Here is an 18,084-nt window from a genome sequence, read left to right as displayed (position 1 = left end):
AATCCAGATGAGAAGTATCAAACTGAATCCGATTCGAAAAATAGTATTCAACCTGAATTAAAATTGATTAAATATTCAAACGGATTTAAAATTTTGGTATCTAGATAACCAAAACAAAATCCAACCTGAATCAAAGTGATTTGGATATCCAAATATATCCGAAATAGCTATAAATATATTAATTAATTTTTAATTTTGATATATAAAAAATCTAAAAGAGAAAATTGGTCTCTATACACTTAAATGATCCCTTAATTTGAGTTTTACACTTGAAATGACACTATTAATTTCATTCCGAAATTAGCCCTATTTCCTCATTGACAACTGATATTCGTGTTCACGCACACCAATTAACCTAATGTGCACACTACCACAATCGAATGGTATGTCGATGTAGCACTTTAGGATCGAATCCACAGAGACCAACTATTACACTTTATTTCTATGGGATCAATATCTAGCTAAAACAATAATGGGGTTTTGATTTGATGGTAACGTGCAAAGCAAGTAAATGATATAAATGAGAATTCAATTTAAAGAGAAGCCAGCCTAGGGTTACTTCATCGGGTGTCAATACTTGTGAGCTAAACAATTATTCAAGTGCTAATAAGAACAGTCTAGAACTCGGATCACTCAAGTAGAACAGTCCACTGTCGTGGTACTGCTCCCTATGCTGATCGATCTCACCGTCTAACTGTCGTTGAGGTGAGACGCGACAACAAGCAATAGAGATCAAGTCCGATAGGTTCACAGAACACCCTAATATCTACTTTCGCTGATTAGGGATGCAATGCTCATTCAAAACAGATCTAGCAACCTAAGCACTTTGGATGATCAGATTAAACCTATGATCTAACATTAAGCGGCCAGTTTAATGCAAGCAGTAAGAATGGTTATGAATGAAGACAATCGAGTGATTCACTTATCTATGTTCAGCTCACGAAATCAACACCCTAGAACCCTAGACAAGCTAGCCGACTACTCAGCCATGAACAGAGAAAACACAGAGTTCATAGATGAATAATACTGCATAAATATAACAGAAACAAAGAGAGGGTTCAGGATAATCTTCTCTATGGAGAGAGAGATGGAGCCTTCTCCCTTTACAATAAGCAAATCCAATAATCTAAAAGTCTCCAATGGTTTCTTGTGTCTAGAATAGCGTAGAATGATGTAGAAAAATAGAAAAAGAAGTTATATCAAAAGCCACAGGCGGCCAGAGAGAAAAAGAGGATAATTAGGGCAAATCCCGAGATGTTGTATTTTCTTTATTCGTCGGGAACAACCGCGGGATCACTCCGTCTGCTTGTTCCGCTTGATCGGGAACAGTCATCAGACTGTTCTGCGTGAAAATCACCAAACTGCACTGTTTTCTGCTTCTTTTGTTCCAGCAGGTCCATCTCCCATCCAGTGCAACTCCAGACCTGTAATGACTCGAAAAGGACTAGAAAGACTCGATAAAGACTTGAAAACCAATTAGAAAACATATATATAATGATGTATAAAACACCATATATCAACAACCCTCTGTGGAGTTGTGTCAGTAAGCTCTGTGCATGTCGGCAATATGTGTGAGACGAAAAATTCTTTTCTATTTCTCTTTCCTTTTGTAATCTCTTTCTTCTCCAAATACTCTTTTTTCTTCTTCTTTTCATTTCTCTGTATTTTACAATTAAATATGTGTGTGTTGCAAAGTCTTTCTCCTCTCTACTTCTCTATTTTCTTTCTAGTTTTTTATTTTCGTTTCATTCTCAAATCTACAGATTTTTATAATCGAAAAATAAATTCATCTCAGGTTTGTTTTAATTTTTTTTTGCACTACTTTTCATACTATGCTCTTCAGTTAGATTTTCTTTTGTTTCTTTTAATAGTTCTATGTTTGACTCTTCTTGTTAATATATTTTATCTCTGATGATTATCTTCTTTGGTTGATGGTCATTTAATTATATGGTTGTATATATCAAAATCATATGGAATTTGAGTTATCTTTGATGGTGTAGATGAAAGTTGTGTCGAATTTGAGAAGGATCAGCTGATGAATTCTCTTCCCATGATTGGGAAGTTGCTGAAGATCGAAGATGAATCCAGAGTGATGGATAGCAATTTTGTGATGTTTGTTTATATAGATAACATCTATGTTAGCAATCATTTTACTTGTTAACCAATATTATTTATGTTTATTGGTGTATCTTTTGTTTTCTATCGCCATTTGAGATAAATAGTTTGTTAGCTGTTATTATTTAGTTTTCGCTAATTGATAATATGTGGTAAAGTGTTATAAGTTATGTCTTGTTAGTATATATATAGTTGGTTAGATGATACATGACTTGTTAAGTGTTACATTTTGCTTGGTACTTGATTTATTAGTGAATACATTATTTGTTAGTTGATACATGTTTTCTTAATAAACACATTATAACTTTATTATGTATGTTATTGATTTTTTTTAACACGCTACACATAATCATTATTAGCTACCAAAGCATGTTGTTTGGTTTGTTAACTGATATATGATTTACTGGACAAGCAACTTTTTTTTTTAGTTTTGTAGATGATAAACGGATTAATACATGTTTTGTGAGTTAAGATATTTTCTGATAAATGGCTCGTTATCTGATAAATGAATTGTTATCTGGTACATGTTTTCTTAACAACCATTGTTAACAGGTAATAAAATATAGTATATGCTAACTAAACAAATATCAGGTAACACATATGTTATCAAGAACGGGTTTTTCTTGAACTTCTGATACACCGCCGCATGAATTATGGTAGAAGAGAAATGCCACAACACAAAATCACTATTAATATGATTGGAAATTGAAATAAATTAAGAAATGAAACATAAAAGGATAAGAACAATGTTCACCGGATAGAATTTTACGAAAGGAAATGACACTATTAATTTGTTGTATGGTTTGTTAACTGATATATGATTTGTTAAATAGGCAGCTTCATTTTTGATTTGGTTGATGATAAATGGATTGATACATGTTTTGTGAGTTAATACATTTTCTGATAAATAGTTCATTATCTGATAAATAAATTGTTATCTGATACATGTTTTCTTAGCAACTAATTGTTAACATGTAATAAAATATAGTATCTGCTAACTAAAAAAATACCAGCTAACACATATGTTATCAAGAAAAGGTTATTCTTGAACTTCTGATACACCACCACATAAATATGCTTGAAGAGAAATGCCACAACCCAGAATCGCTATTAATATGATTGAAAATCGAAAGAAAATTATGATTTGAAACATAAAAGGATAAGAACAATGTTCAACGGAGGGGATACAACCTGTCATATCAAAGTGTTTGATGTTGAATCTTTCGGTGAATTTAACGTGGCTCATCATAAATAAATAAAAGTATTTACCATATTTTCTTTCTTCACATAATCACTACCATGGATCTTCGATCTCTGCTTTATATTTGGTGGATCTTCACCAATTTTTTGAATTTTTGTAAGAATCTTAGTAAAAAAACATTTTTTAAAAAATTTTAGTAGAAGACAATGAAAGCTAAAGTTTTGAATTTGAAGTTTTTTCTAAAAGCTTGATTGATAAACGAAAGAGATGAGAATGGAAAAGGAAAATCATAAAGTTGATTTAAAAAATAAAGAAAACATGTGGAGGAGAAAGCTTTAGCAACAAACCTACAACCTCGATTTTGCTTCTACGATGTCAGCGGTGTCAGTGGTGTCAGCCTACTAAGACTAAAGCTTTTGGCACAAAGCAAGGACTTTTTCGTCTTCTTGCATACTAAAGTGTATAAGATGGACCATTAACGTCCATTCATAGATAAGTCACTAATTAAGGCTTCACTTAGGTATATTTAGCTAATTGTCCCAATCTAAAATATATAAATATTTTTAAGTTTTCCAAAATACTTGAAATATTATTCAAAAAGTAAATATTTAAAATATCTAAAACATATACTCCAAACACCTAAAAAAATATTTGATATATCTATTCGTTATCTATTCAAGTATTCAAGTCAAACTAATTTATGTGGTAAGTTTAGATATTTTGACATATGTAATTCAAATTTATATGTAATATATTATTTTTATATATATTTTGAGAAATTTTAATTATATATTGAATTTTAAATTTCTGAAAATAATTTACACGGGTTATACCAAACCTACAAAGATCCGAACCGAACCTGAACAAAATTTTATAATATCTAAGTGGGCTAAAATTTCTAACCCTGAAAAACCGAATAGATCCAAACTGAATCCGAATAAGCATCTGAACACCCCTTCCCCCTCCCCCCCCCCCCCCCCCCCAAAATGCAGTGTACATTTGCAATAACAATTGATTCATAATATGCTCTATTTCATATATTTGATATTTGATATCCGTTTTAAATGAATATATCAAAGAGTAGCTACAAAAATATGTAGAAGAAAATACATTACGTATTACATTTTAAAATAATTAATTTGACGAAAAACAAGTAAATTATAATATTCTTATTTTTGAAAAATTCATATGCACATTTGAGTATATGTGATTATAATATATATCATTCTTGAAGTAAAATAAAAAAAAATATAAATAAAAATGAAAATTAACATCCGCGCGGTTCCGTGGATCAAAATCTAGTTTTGTTTTAATAGTATAGATTTCATGATTAATATCCCCAGTAAATAAGAATCACAAGTTGGCTAAGGCTCTCTTTCTTGATCTTTATCTTTTTGGACTAAGTTTCTCTTCTTTTTTTTGATATTTGCCTATTAGACCACTTTCAATAAGACCGTTGGAAAAAAGTCAACAATTAAATGTGATGCAGAGAATATTTGGATATATTCCAAATATTATTATTAATTAATAGAATAATTATGTTAGGGTTTTAATGGTTTTCCTATTTTAAATTATACTAGGGTTTTCTAATTTTAGTGATTTATTATAAATAGGCATCCAAGCCTAAAGTTGTATTCAGTTTATGATGATTTAATAAAAGAGTTTTCCAGAAGAGGTTTTGATAAACCACTGAGAAGAGTATTCTCAAACCCTAAAGAGGTTTTTATAAACCACTGTGAAGAGTATTCACAACCCCTAAGAGCTTTTAATTAAGCACTGTGAAGAGTATTCACAAACCCTAGATTCGTGTATTTTGGAATAAACGGATCTAGTTCTATCCCTAGAAGCTTCCGCTACATCAGTTGGTATCAGAGCCTGGTTCTTTTGATTTCTCAATCAAAGACGATTCTGGATGTCATGGTGAGTATGAGCATCTATCCTATCAAGGCTGCGTTCGTTAACTTCGTTTGATCAAGATTCGAGGACGAATCTTCTCCAACCCGGAGAGAATGATGCAGAGAATATTTGGATATATTCCAAATATTATTATTAATTAATAGAATAATTATGTTAGGGTTTTAATGGTTTTCCTATTTTAAATTATACTAGGGTTTTCTAATTTTAGTGATTTATTATAAATAGGCATCCAAGCCTAAAGTTGTATTCAGTTTATGATGATTTAATAAAAGAGTTTTCCAGAAGAGGTTTTGATAAACCACTGAGAAGAGTATTCTCAAACCCTAAAGAGGTTTTTATAAACCACTGTGAAGAGTATTCACAACCCCTAAGAGCTTTTAATTAAGCACTGTGAAGAGTATTCACAAACCCTAGATTCGTGTATTTGGAATAAACGGATCTAGTTCTATCCCTAGAAGCTTCCGCTACATCAAAATGGAAATGAAAGTGTTGAATATTTGCTGACATGCACGTAGTTTAATTTGTGTAGAAAATATTCACCATTTTGAATCAAAAAACAAAAGAAAGAGAAAATGACAAGTGGCAAGTTATCTTTCGCATAATAATGATATAATTTTAAACCATAGTTATGTGTGATAAATTTATATAGTAAATAAATTTATTTTTATTTGATTCTATATAAAAATTCATCATTTTGTACATTTTATAAACATATAGTTTTTATTAAATTTAATATAAAATATATTGTTTAGCAATAAACTTTAGTTTGTCTTAATAACATTTTTAGTTAAATATTTTTTATATTTTAAAATGTAATAAGAAATTTAAGGAAAATAAATATTAAAATTATATTAAATATCAATAAGTAAATTATAATATAAAATAAAATTATCATACAAATTGTTGAATTTTATTAAACAAAACTGTTTTAAATATAAAAGTAAAATGAGCTTTGAATTATTATGTTGTTGTAAACTATTGTCGGAATTTATGTTATTTCTTGTAGTGCTTTAATATGTGTTTTTGTTTTTGTTTTCAGTGTGTGAGTAGATCTATAGTTAAGTTAGGATTGTAAGAAAATTTGATAGTAATATGTTAGAATATAAAATAATAAGAAAATTTTTGATTCTAAGAAAATTTGAAAGCTTGATTGTAAGAAAATTGGATAGTAATATGTTTGAATATAAAATAATAAAATGTCGGTTTCTTCGTCAGAAAAAGAATTTTGATAAACAAATTAAGCATTTTACTAGCGAGTGTTGATGTTAAAAGAGTTTTGTAAACCTCTATCAAGCTAACTTTTAAATGCATGTTTACTTTGTCAAATTCAAATGGACCTAGTCTTCGTATTGAAAATATCAATTAGCACTTTGGTAAAATGATAACCTAGGGGATGTATTCAATTTAACATTTGATGTGATTTGATTTTTAATGGAGTTTTAGATGATTTAATAAGTTGCAGAGATTTATGTGATTTTTGTTAAACTACTCTAGAATATCACCTAAAACAATGGGATTTGAGTTTTAATTTTTTTAACTAAGAAATTCCACCCAAACACCCTAAAATCACCTCAAAACTTTAAAATCTCATAACTTAAAATATTTTCACTAACACTGGATTTCAGATTACTTTACGAAATGTCAAGTTCAATAACAGTGGATTTTAAATGAATTTTTAAAATTCATGTTTGAATAACAGTGGATTTGTCATTTTAATACAAATCACCTCAAACTCTCGGTTGAATACACCCCTCCTAGTTAACAAATTTGAGTTCGATAACGATGTTTATTGGTATTCTTTGTCTAGCAATTATTTTTGTTATTTCTGTTCTCTAAGAATCGCCCAGACCTAAAAAGAGTAGTTCATAAGTTTACATCACATTTACATTCTGTCATTTGCTTTCTTACTTTCAAAACAACAAAAAGCCACATTCATCTTACTTTAACTATACTTTCGAAGAATTATAGTGTGACACTGGTCTATGAGTATTCAATCGATAAAATACTACTTCGTACGCTTACAACAGTTTTATTGGCTTAAAACCTGATAGTATCATGTGAAATAAATGAAAGAAAAAAACTCTCGTCATTTGCGCATTCCCATTTGAAACTGTTCATCTTCATCATCCTCTTCCTCATGAGAATTCATTTTCGCTTCATTAGCGGTTTTGACTCCACCTTTAACGTGTTCTTGATGGTTTTCTGAGGTTTTTCTATTGGCCGCTGAGTATTGTTGAATCACAAGAACCGAAGCATGCATTGTGAAGTTTAATGAAGCTAATGTATCGCCTATTGTACCCAAGTCCCGACTACTACTCCAATCTGTCGTCAAACCCGCAGTTACAGGTGTTTCTACTTTGTACCCTCTTCCCACAATGTAAAGATCGTAAGAATGGTTATTTTCCATTTCTCTAATCGCTTCAATCACTTCTTTACCATCGTTAACCACTTTCTCTATACAAGTGACCGAAGAATCATTCATAGTCTTGAAGTTAAACTCGTAGATACACTCTTCGTCGACTTGTGCCTCCTTTGCATACTCAACAGTTAGTTTTCCGGCCGATACTAAAGCGTCTCGGCCTGGGACAAATCTCACAACCGTCAGTTTAACCATTTCTTGTCCCACCATCGTCCAAGCATAAGCTAAAGCCTCTCTATCGTCCCGGCCTCCAATGAATAACATTGCAATTTCTTTCTTTGTGGTCTCGGCATGGAACGAGGAAGATTTAGACCGAACAGTCGTCATGCCACGGTCGACCAATATCCCGACCGAACAAGGCGCCTTACTCAAAACGTTTTGGTTGACTCCCGCGTGGCCATGGTTTCCTTCGCCTAACCGACCGTCCGGCGTCAAATTCTTATGGTAAGGCAATAAGATGAGGCTGACTCGTTTATCCTCGGCCAAAGTACAAATATCCTCATGCATCGTCGCGTAAGCTGAAACCGCCGTGAGTGTTTGAACCGACACTAAGTCGTTGTTCACTTCCATGCCTCCGAACAACTCAGCGATCTGTTCGGATTCCGCTCTGACTCGTTCCGAAAAGTTAACTTTAGGTTTGGACTCGTCATGCATTATGAGCAACGCAGCCGTGGTGCGACCAGTTAGCTCAACTAAGTGTATTGCACAGATGTTGAGAGGAGATTGCTTGGTCGGGTTAGAAACATGTAATAGATTGGTTATGCCGGGAACGTTACTGAGGACATGGACACAGGTTAACACACGAAACTCCACTTCTCCTTTGAGTTGTTGAACGGTTCGGTATTTGTACAAAGTCGATATCTTCTTTGGTGTGTAAGTAAATGTTAAAAGTGGCTGCACCACTATTGACATCACCAGGAACGCAAACGTCATATGAGTGTATAATATTACGTCCAACGCCTTGCTGTCACGTCCAGCATTGAGTACGACTAAAGCCATAGTTCCTTTGGTGTTCATAAGGGCACCAACGGCAAAACCATCGCGCAAGGGCATGCGCAAAAACAGGGAGCAAATAACGGTAGACAAAATCTTCACCATAAAGCACGAAGAAATCACAAACACCAACACTAGAACACTCGTGTTGTCTAGCAAGTAGCCAAGATCGAGTCTAAACCCGCAAATGATGTAGAAAAGAGGCATCAAAAAGCTCGAGAGGAAATCGTGGAGCTTCTCTTCGATCATGTTTCGAATGATGTGGTCGTGAGGGATCGAGAGACCGAACAGGAAAGCTCCGGTTATCGAGTTGACCCCAAGCGCGTCGGTGATTAAGGCGCAGAAAACGACACCTATGAGAGTGAACCAAACGTGAGTCTCTCCAGCGTTGCCTCCTTCGACCGTGTTGGCGAAGGCCCAGGAGACTCCAGGTTTGATCACGTAGATGCAGAAAAAGACAAAAGCGATGGTTGATATTAAAGCGCATGGCATCAGAACGTTCCACCCACCTGCATTTTTCATTTGTGAAATTACATGAAGTTTTGGTTAGTACTAATGTCATGTGGGTTGAGGATCCAAGGTGTAGGACCGGTCGTGAAAAAGGAGACAAAATAAAATATGGGGGTCTTAGTGGGGATAAAAAAGTTAAAATGATTTGTTAAAAATGAAGAAAAAGGTAAAATTGTGGAGAGAAATAGTAAAGCTTTTGGTTTATTTTACAAATATAATTTTATTAATTATGTAAATATAAAATTTCCATGTTGAACTTCTTTTTAGTAAAGATTTATTTCGAAACAATTTTTTAAATTTTTTAGCAAAAAAAAAAACAATTTTTAAAAATTTAGGGATCAATATTTAAGTGTCAAAAGTGGGTTTGTGCCCAGGACAGGCCCTTAAAAAGTGGTGTGAACCAAATGATAGTGTACGTATATGAGTTCTAAATCAACACAAATGTTTTGGCTTTAGAGGTTTACTAGATTTTGACCCGCACTTTGGAAGTGCAGAATATTTTACGATGAAAAATTTCACTATTAACTTAACAAATATTTTGGTAATTTTTAAAGAGTGTATATTTAAAATATTTTTGCATTTAAATCAGTGTTTTTAAATTCAACCCGATTGTGATTATACCGGTTAATCCGGAGATCTGACAATTCAATTTAGGTTTTTAAAATATTCATATTAAAAAAATCACTAAAACCCGAGACTAACCGATTGAACTGATGGATGACCGATATGTAATCTAATTGGATTTAAATTGTAATAGTTTCATATTTTGTAGTCTTATAATCCAAATTTTAAAGTTCATTATTTTGCAATTTATGAAATTATAACGTTTCTACAAAATTTTAAAGAGAAAATGATAGATATAAAATAACTAAGATTAATTATTGTATTGTTTGGAAACATTGATAGTAGTATAAAAATATATTGTTTGGAAACATTGATAGTAGTATAAAGAAATAAGTATATTGTTTGGAAACATGGATAGTAGTATAAAGAAAAGAATATTAGTGATTTAATGTAGGTTTAACTATAAAGTATAAATGTGTATTTAATTTAAAAACTTACAAAATAAATGTTAGGTCCAACACAATGTTTCTGTTTTAATAAGATAGATTAATTTGGATTCTTCTCTTCAATTGTTACTAACAAACATTTAGTATTTGATATTTAGTCATTTTCAATCATATTACCTTGTTTGTTAAACGATGCGTTTCCGAGAACGAGGAGAACCCAAGTACACAAATCCGTAATAATGGATGCACTCATGGCCGTGCGTCCCATATCAGTACGCAAGAGCTTGAGATCCGCTAGAATTCCCGCAAGGTCAGGGAAATTCGTACAACTCAGCGCAACCGACCAGTAGAGACAACCTGCGAGGATCGTGTCGGGGTCTCCATTACCGGGAAGATAATACAAGCGAGCACCGACCAATAAAGCCACAACGACGCCAACAATGGCTATGACCATTGGCTTGACTTCCTTGACTCTTATCATCCTCAAGTCTATACCGAGACCGAGGAGGAACATGTTGTAGACGAGAGCTAAGTTTGCGAATGTCTCCACAACCATTATGTATCTATAAGGAAAGAATTTTTGTCGGACCATACTGTTTCTACCAAGCACGGTCGGGCTGAACAATAATCCGCACTGCAAATTATGAACGATACAATAATTACAAATGATATAAGAGTAATTTGAATTAGCAAAAAGATATCACATATATAATGTACATAGTACTGCAAATGAACATATCTTATTTTTCTCATTTCTTGTTCTAAAGAAAATGTTTTATGGAAAAAAAATCCCAAACACAAAGCAACAAACTGATTCTATTTTTGTTAAAACAATGAAGTTAAAGGAATGTAAACCAAACTCTAAATCTCTAATGTCATCGTTTTCCAAACAAAACATTTTATCATTTTTTCCCACAATTAATAAAATGTTTTGTTGGCTTAAATTTTTTACCAGGACTTTGAAGATGAACATGCTTAGGATAGCTAGCTAATTAAGAAGAAAAACAATTTTGCAATAGTCAATGATACCACACGTTTTAATAGGAAAAAAGAAAACTATGCAGGATCAAAACACTAATCTTTAGTTAAATTAGTTTGCAACATTTGATTACTCACAAGGATTTGAGCGACGAAAGGAGGAAGATGTAGCGGCCGAGTCAGAGAATACATTAAGCCGTAGCTCAAATTAGAGACGAGTAGTTGCATTATAAAGGAAGGAAGTGTCTTTTCAATCAAGTTTGCGCTCTCCCATCCATTTCCGACTGGGGCCGTTTGGTTATAACATACTGTATTACCGTATCGGGACGGACTGACAGAATAGACTATATATGGTTCACTCCCAGGAATCGGCTCGGCCATCTTCCTGGAATAGAGAGGAAAACGTGATCCTCTGAGATCCCTAGGGTTTTGGCCGGCCTTTCCCTTAACAAAATGTTTTGTGTTCAACGTGTTCTCAATTTCATTGCATTAATAGCTCAACGCTACAACCTGTTTTCTTCTTATTCTTCTTCTTCTTTTCTTGTTATCGCTAATTATAGTATTATATTTTGATGTCAAAGAGGTAAGCTACTAGTCATTTTGGCTGTTTTTATTTTCTCTTTTGAAACTGAAATTAGTCCCAAATTCTGTTTCTTATCTTTTTCTATTTTGTTTTATTTTTTTTTTTAAGAGTAATTCTTGGGTTCACTCCCCACCAATAAGAGTTCACCATTTTGTATTCAATATCTTTTAAAAAAGGAAACAAAATATTGTCATATTTTTAAAATTAAAAGATAAGAAAAAATAAAAAAATAATATTAGTTGAAAACAAAAAAAACTTAAAAAAAAATAATTTTAGTGCAATCGACAAAACACTAAACCCTAAATACTAAACCCTAAACCCTAAATGCTATATCCTAAACCCTTGGGTAAATCTTAAACCCTTGGATAAATCTTAAATTCTAGGGTTTATAATTTATCCAAGGGTTTAAGATTTACCCAGGGGTTTAGGGTATAGTATTTAGGATTTAGGATTTAGGGTTTAGTATTTTGTTGACGGTACTAAAATTAGTTTAAAAAATCAAGAATTTAGAATTTGTCCACGGGTTTAGAGTTTATCCAATGGTTTAGGGTTTATGATTTAGGGTTTAGGGTTTAGCATTTTGCTGATAGTGTTTAAAGTTTTTTTAAAAATATTTTTTTCGACTACTATTATTTTTTGTTTTAATGATTGAGCTTTTATTTTTTTAATTTAAAAAAACAACATAATATAATTTAAAAATATTTTATTTCCTTTTTTAAAAAAATATTAAATATAAAATGGTGAACTCCTATTGGTGGGTGAACCTAGAGGTTCACCCTAGGGAGTGAACCCAAGAATTACTCTTTTTTTAAAGGAGTGATTATAGAATAACTGTTGTGTTTTCCTTGCTTTCAAGTAAAAGAGCTACATGAATATCAGTATTATGATAGATGAGTAATATGATATTACAGTTAATATCATCAAGGCTCAAATTCCCGGCCACAGAAAAATTAACATTTTGATATCGTCAGAGACATGAAATCTATACGTGATAATATGTGATTAATCTAGACTACTTACCCTTGTATAATTAAAAAAAAAAGATATTACAGTTTATATAATAGCCCTATTCTTTTGCTGACAGCGTTAGCAACGTATTTAAAACTATGTGTTTTTAGAACTTTTCTAATGTTTTTTTTTCTCATTGTTCTCTTATTTTCTTTATTTTTTTATTTTTCTTTAATTGCTAAGATATTATAAGAGTATTTCTATTGGAGTTGCTCTCACTACTTTTGCTGTGGCAAAGAAAAATTTAGTTGACATTGTTTGTTCATCTCACTAGAATATGTGAGGGAGATTCGTAACGGCTGCTTATAGAGAGGACAGAAACGTTCCTTCATCCATATAGAAGCTTATTGTATCAGATTTGTGCTTAGAGCAATAAAACATGATTAAAATCCATTTTAATTATACATCTTCATCACAAAGCTTCTGCCAAGTGAACACTATAGCGTTCACGTGTAATTATTCCATAAAACAGGGAATGTAAACATACACAAACAATATATCATAGCGAGGCACTAGCTAGTGCTTGATCTGGGACAGCATAGTCTTGACATCTCTGCTGTTTGGTCTCTGTTTAGGATCATCCAAAGTACAATAACAAGCAATCTTCAGAACAAGAAGCATCTGTTCATCGAATCCTTGTTCCATCAACTTCGGATCAATCGCAAGGCTTGGATTCTCCGATGTTAGTACCTTCCTCATCCACTTTATAAGACTTATCTCATCAGTATGCTGGAAAAACTCATCAGAAGGAAGCTTCCCAATCACCAGCACCCCAAGAATCACCCCAAAGCTATAGATGTCACATTTATCTGTGAACTTGAGAGTTTGGTGATACTCTGGTGCTATGTATCCCACAGTGCCTGAAAGTTTAGAGGTTGTAATGTGCGTGACTGCGTCAGGCATCGCTTTGGCCAGCCCGAAATCCGCGATTCTAGCCTCCATATCGTCGTCAAGAAGAACATTAGCCGGCTTCAAGTCCCTGTGGATGATTCTAGGGTTACTTTCAATGTGAAGGTACTCAAGCCCTGCGGCTATACCTAAAGCAATCTTGTGCCGTGCTGGCCACGTTAGCTCTTTGTTTCCAGCTGAAACCTCGGTTAGTATATCTTGCAAACTCCCGTTCTTCATGTACTCGTAGACGAGGAAGTGACACTCGGGTCTCGGCACGTGAGCTAACAGCTGGAGAAGATTCCGGTGCCGGATGTGACCTACCGTGTTGATCTCCGACCTGATTTGCCTCATGAACTTGTTCAGAGACTTGGAGTCTTCGTCCACGAGTTCGGCCGCGTCTTTAGAGGGCTGCGTCACTCTCTTCACGGCTATGATCTTCCCGTTGCTTCCCGGTAGTTCCACTTTGAAAACTTCTCCGCAGCCTCCTTTGCCAATGAGCTCAAGAGAGGCTAAAGACTCTTCGTTCTCCAAGAAAGCTAAATCTTCGGCTCTTTTGATCAGTGGACTGTATATGGAAGGACCTGGTGGTTTCTCTGCTCCTCTTATTGCTTTGAGAATCAATCTGAAGAGAACCGAGAAGACTACTCCGGAGATGATTCCTCCTATGCCTCCAACTACAAACCCTAAGATCCATGCAGCTACTTTCTTCCTTTTGTTCTTCTTCTTCTTCTCACCATGTTTTGGAGGTGTCTCTTTTGAAGTGGAGTTTGTAGATGGAGTTTCAGCAAGGAAGCGTCGTGCTTGGTGTAGAGATGTCTGAAGCTTCTTGATTTTGCTCATAACCGGAACCGGATTTTCCAATAACCGGTTTCCGGAGAAATCAAAGAACCGGAGACTATTAAACGACACAGCTGGCTCCACGATCTTGCTGGAGAAGAGATTGTTTGCCACGGAGAGACTCTCGAGACTGCGTAGATACTTCAAGAAGTTCAAGTTCCCGGAGAATTTGTTCGAAGAAAGATCAAGGATTCGAAGAATGATCAAACGAGAGAAGTTTCCGGGAATCTGACCGGAAAATCTGTTGTTTCGGACATCAAGAACTTCGAGTTTCTTGCAGCTTAAGACATCCTGTGGAAGTCCACCGACCAGCTTGTTATTAGACAAAGTGAGTTCTTTGAGCTCCGATAACGTTCCGATAAGATAACCGGTGAGATGGTCCCCGTCAAGCTCCGGGAACGGTAAACAAGCCTCGTGATACGGAGAATATATTTTCCCGTGGAGTTAGAGTGCTGTCTCTCGCATGAAACTCCTCCGCGACCGCACGGGTTAACATCACTGGATGAAGAAGAGCGTTGACTGTTGACTCCTAGCTCTGTTTCGATGATTTGAAGAGCTTTGAGATCTGATGAATCTATCTCGACGGAGGAGACGAAAGGAGAGGCAAGAAGAAGAAGAAGGGAGAGAACGGCGAGGATGAGAGGCCGGAGAAAAAGATGGGCGTTTCCGGTGGGAACAGCCATTTTAATCATTTCTGTTTTAAGACAAAGTTTCCTCTTGTGGGTGTTGTCGGAATCTCTGTTATTTATGGTCAGCAACTACCACTAATCTATAGAAAAGTCTTTACGTGTTTTACGGTTTTCTTTTTTCCTAAAATAATTTATTTACTTTGAAAATTGGTCCAAAGATATTTTATCATCTTATAAATAAAATTGATAAATTTAATTTAAAATCGTCAATATATACAAAATATAAGGGAAAATGGGTATTTAAAAAAAAAATTAAAAGAGTCAGTTATAAATACTCAAATTAAAAAATGTATGATTGAGTGTTTCTTTCTGGAAATAGAGAAATACTATGGGCAAATAACTGTTTAGGAAATGTGAACATAGCGAGTCTGTTATTGACTTGAGAGCTGATAAGTCAAAGTCTACTCTGCGGGTTCCACGGGCGGCCACCCTTTTAGAACTATTTGTTGTTATGTTCCACACATTTTCTTGTTTTTTAGTCACCCTCTTTAGCGTTTAACGTCGATAAGTTCGTTGTCTTACATAAGATTCTGCAAGTCGCGAAAGAGACATCAGAATGATAAAACGACGTGAAAGATATGTAAAGCAAGCAAGGAGTCAACGAAACAATCTATATGGTACTCCAGTTACAAAAAAAAACAATCTACAATGGTACTCTGTCTCTGAAGGTGGATTTAGTCCTGTTCCATACCCAGTCCAAGAATTAGGTCCAACCCCTTTTGGGTCCATAAAAAGATAATGGGTCTTACGAAATCCAGTGTATATATCGAGTTCAAGAAATGGTCTACACCGATGTAACACGTTTAAAATATAAATGTAAAGAAGTTCAAAGCGTTTAGAAAGATCATAAAAGTGTATGATCTTCGTTGAAGATCATGTGGTCGTTACATCCACTCTTGAAGATCAATGAAAGAATAAGGACAAAAGAGGGTATCCGAAATGATTCTAAGCAATTCAATACGTACAAACATTCTTTTTTTTTTTTTGGCAAATAAGACTTACATACATTCTTTTTTTTTTTTTTTTTTGCTAAGAATGTAAATGTCATTGCAATGAACGAAGGTTTGGTTACAACTGTGGTTGAATCAGAATCTGCTTGTAAAGCCATTCTGTTCTTAGAGATCGCAAAAAAATAAAAAACCCCTAAGAAATAAAGATTAAGACCAGAGCAACCCGAAGAAGGTGAGCCATGAGCTTAATAATTACTAGGACAATAGACAACAAATAAAATCCCAAACATACACCGTCTCGATCATCCGAAGGGACCAAGAGAATAGCTAAAGGCCGTTCAGACGAGCACTCACCGAAAGGTGGCTCCAAATGGCTTCAACAGAAACGGTTGGCAACGCTCCGGGGCACCACAGGAGGAGGACGTCGATCAAACTAGCCCTCAGCTAACACGGCAGAGCTAACACTACATACATTCTTTTCTAAAAACAAATCTCCATATTTGCAAATATGAATTCTACTTGTACTATTGATCGGATAATTTTTTAAAAAAGATATCATTAAAACATCTACTAATAATAGGAATCCCAAACAATGTTGAAAAGTTATGAATTTTTATAGAATTTTTTTTTTTTGTTAAAAATTGTGTCTTTTTTATTATTTGTTTAAATATTTGTGTATTAGTTAGTATTTAAATTGAAAACATGTAATTATTTAAATGAAAAGTTGTGACTATTCATATATGTATCATTTCAAAATAACTATTTTTAAATTGAAAATATATGACTATTTAAATTGAAAAATTGCAACTATTCATATAATTATCATTTTAAAACAACTACATTTAAATTAAAAATTTGTGACTATTCATATATATAGAAAGTTGCATCTCTTAATTTTTTGTACAAATATTTATGTATTTTTGTTTTTATTATGCTTTTATCTATTTATTAATATTTCATAAATATTTGTAACTTTTATATCTAAAAATCAGTGTATTAAAATGAAAAATTAAATCTCTTAGAGTTTTATACATGAAAGTTTCATCTCCTATATGGTTTACATGAAAAAACCCTAACATTGTTGAAAAGTTGTGTATTTTTGAATAAATTTTATTTCTTGTTAAAATTTATATATTTTAATTATATATTAAGGTGTGTCTTTTTATTGTTTGTTACAAGAGTTGTGTATAAGTTAGTATTTAAATTTTATACAAATATGTTTGTTTTCAAATTTGCATATTACACATATCTAATGATTTTGTATATTACACATATCTAATGATTTCAAATTTGCATATTACACATATCTAATGATTTTGTAATACTAACTAAATCAAATTAGTTTAAGAGGCGTTCGTACTTCTTCGTTGACGACATAATAAAAGATATATTTTTATTTAAAAAGATTTTAATCTTTCAAAAGATATTTTTTATTTATTATAAAGTTATATAATTTAAATTTTAGAGTAACTTACTTAAATTAATAAAAGATGTATAAATGTTTTGGTATGAAAACATATAGTTATTTATACAGTATTTTCACTCTATATCCAAACTTTTTTGTGGAATGTCATAAGACTTTCTTGGAGTGTTCTAAGAAGTTCTTAAACTGTATTTGAACGTCACTACCGTCTGTATCCATTGGTTTGTTTCGAAGCAATTTTGAGAGATTTTGGAGTTATTTAAATGCATAAATGCACATAATTTTCAGAATTTCCAGAGTTTTTATGAACTTGATGTGATCGTCATTACCCTGCCCACATGTGCATTTTAAGCAACTTTGGGAGATTTTGAATTTTTTGAAATGTAAAATTGCACAGAATCTTCAGAATTTTATCTATTGATTGAGAACTAGCTATTGTGATATTGAGCTCATTTTTTCAGAAACAGTACACATTTTGATTAACTTTCTAGTGCCACCAGTTTTAAGACAATCGGATCCTTAGTCAAAAGTTTTGATAATTTTACTGAAGAGTGGTCGTT

At 33.2% G+C, this 18,084-nt stretch overlaps 1 protein-coding gene, 1 long non-coding RNA gene and 1 pseudogene across 2 annotated transcripts; 1 reads left to right on the top strand and 2 right to left on the bottom strand.

Annotated features, from left to right (window-relative positions):
• The first annotated feature begins 1,525 nt into the window (after positions 1-1,525).
• Positions 1,526-2,281, top strand: LOC108853131 (uncharacterized). Its single transcript, XR_001949683.2, has 2 exons — positions 1,526-1,795; positions 2,001-2,281. It is a non-coding gene; the product is annotated as an uncharacterized LOC108853131 (long non-coding RNA).
• Positions 2,282-7,319: 5,038 nt separating this feature from the next.
• LOC108853428 (cation/H(+) antiporter 21-like) lies at positions 7,320-11,524 on the bottom strand. The gene is made up of 3 exons (XM_018626838.1): positions 11,282-11,524; positions 10,343-10,799; positions 7,320-9,154 (listed from the first exon to the last, which is right to left on the bottom strand). Exons 1-3 carry the CDS (start codon positions 11,522-11,524, stop codon positions 7,320-7,322), a joined length of 2,535 nt encoding a protein of 844 aa, XP_018482340.1.
• A 1,574-nt stretch (positions 11,525-13,098) lies between these two features.
• LOC108853346 (leucine-rich repeat receptor-like serine/threonine/tyrosine-protein kinase SOBIR1) lies at positions 13,099-15,188 on the bottom strand (annotated as a pseudogene).
• Between the last annotated feature and the right edge of the window lie 2,896 nt (positions 15,189-18,084).

Source organism: Raphanus sativus, chromosome 4, assembly GCF_000801105.2.
Source record: "Raphanus sativus cultivar WK10039 chromosome 4, ASM80110v3, whole genome shotgun sequence".
NCBI lineage: Eukaryota > Viridiplantae > Streptophyta > Magnoliopsida > Brassicales > Brassicaceae > Raphanus > Raphanus sativus.
Note: the sequence above shows the minus strand (reverse complement) of the source record. Positions and strands in the feature narration are given on the sequence as shown.

What these genes read in the sequence shown, in the direction of transcription:
- LOC108853428 (XM_018626838.1), bottom strand. Translation starts at nt 11,524, where the DNA reads ATGGCCGAGCCGATTCCTGGGAGTGAACCATATATAGTCTATTCTGTC. An exon ending in CTTTCGTCGCTCAAATCCTT is followed by an intron (nt 10,800 to 11,281) that starts GTGAGTAATCAA and finishes CATAATTTGCAG; the next exon opens with TGCGGATTATTGTTCAGCCC. An exon ending in CGCATCGTTTAACAAACAAG is followed by an intron (nt 9,155 to 10,342) that starts GTAATATGATTG and finishes TGAAAAATGCAG; the next exon opens with GTGGGTGGAACGTTCTGATG.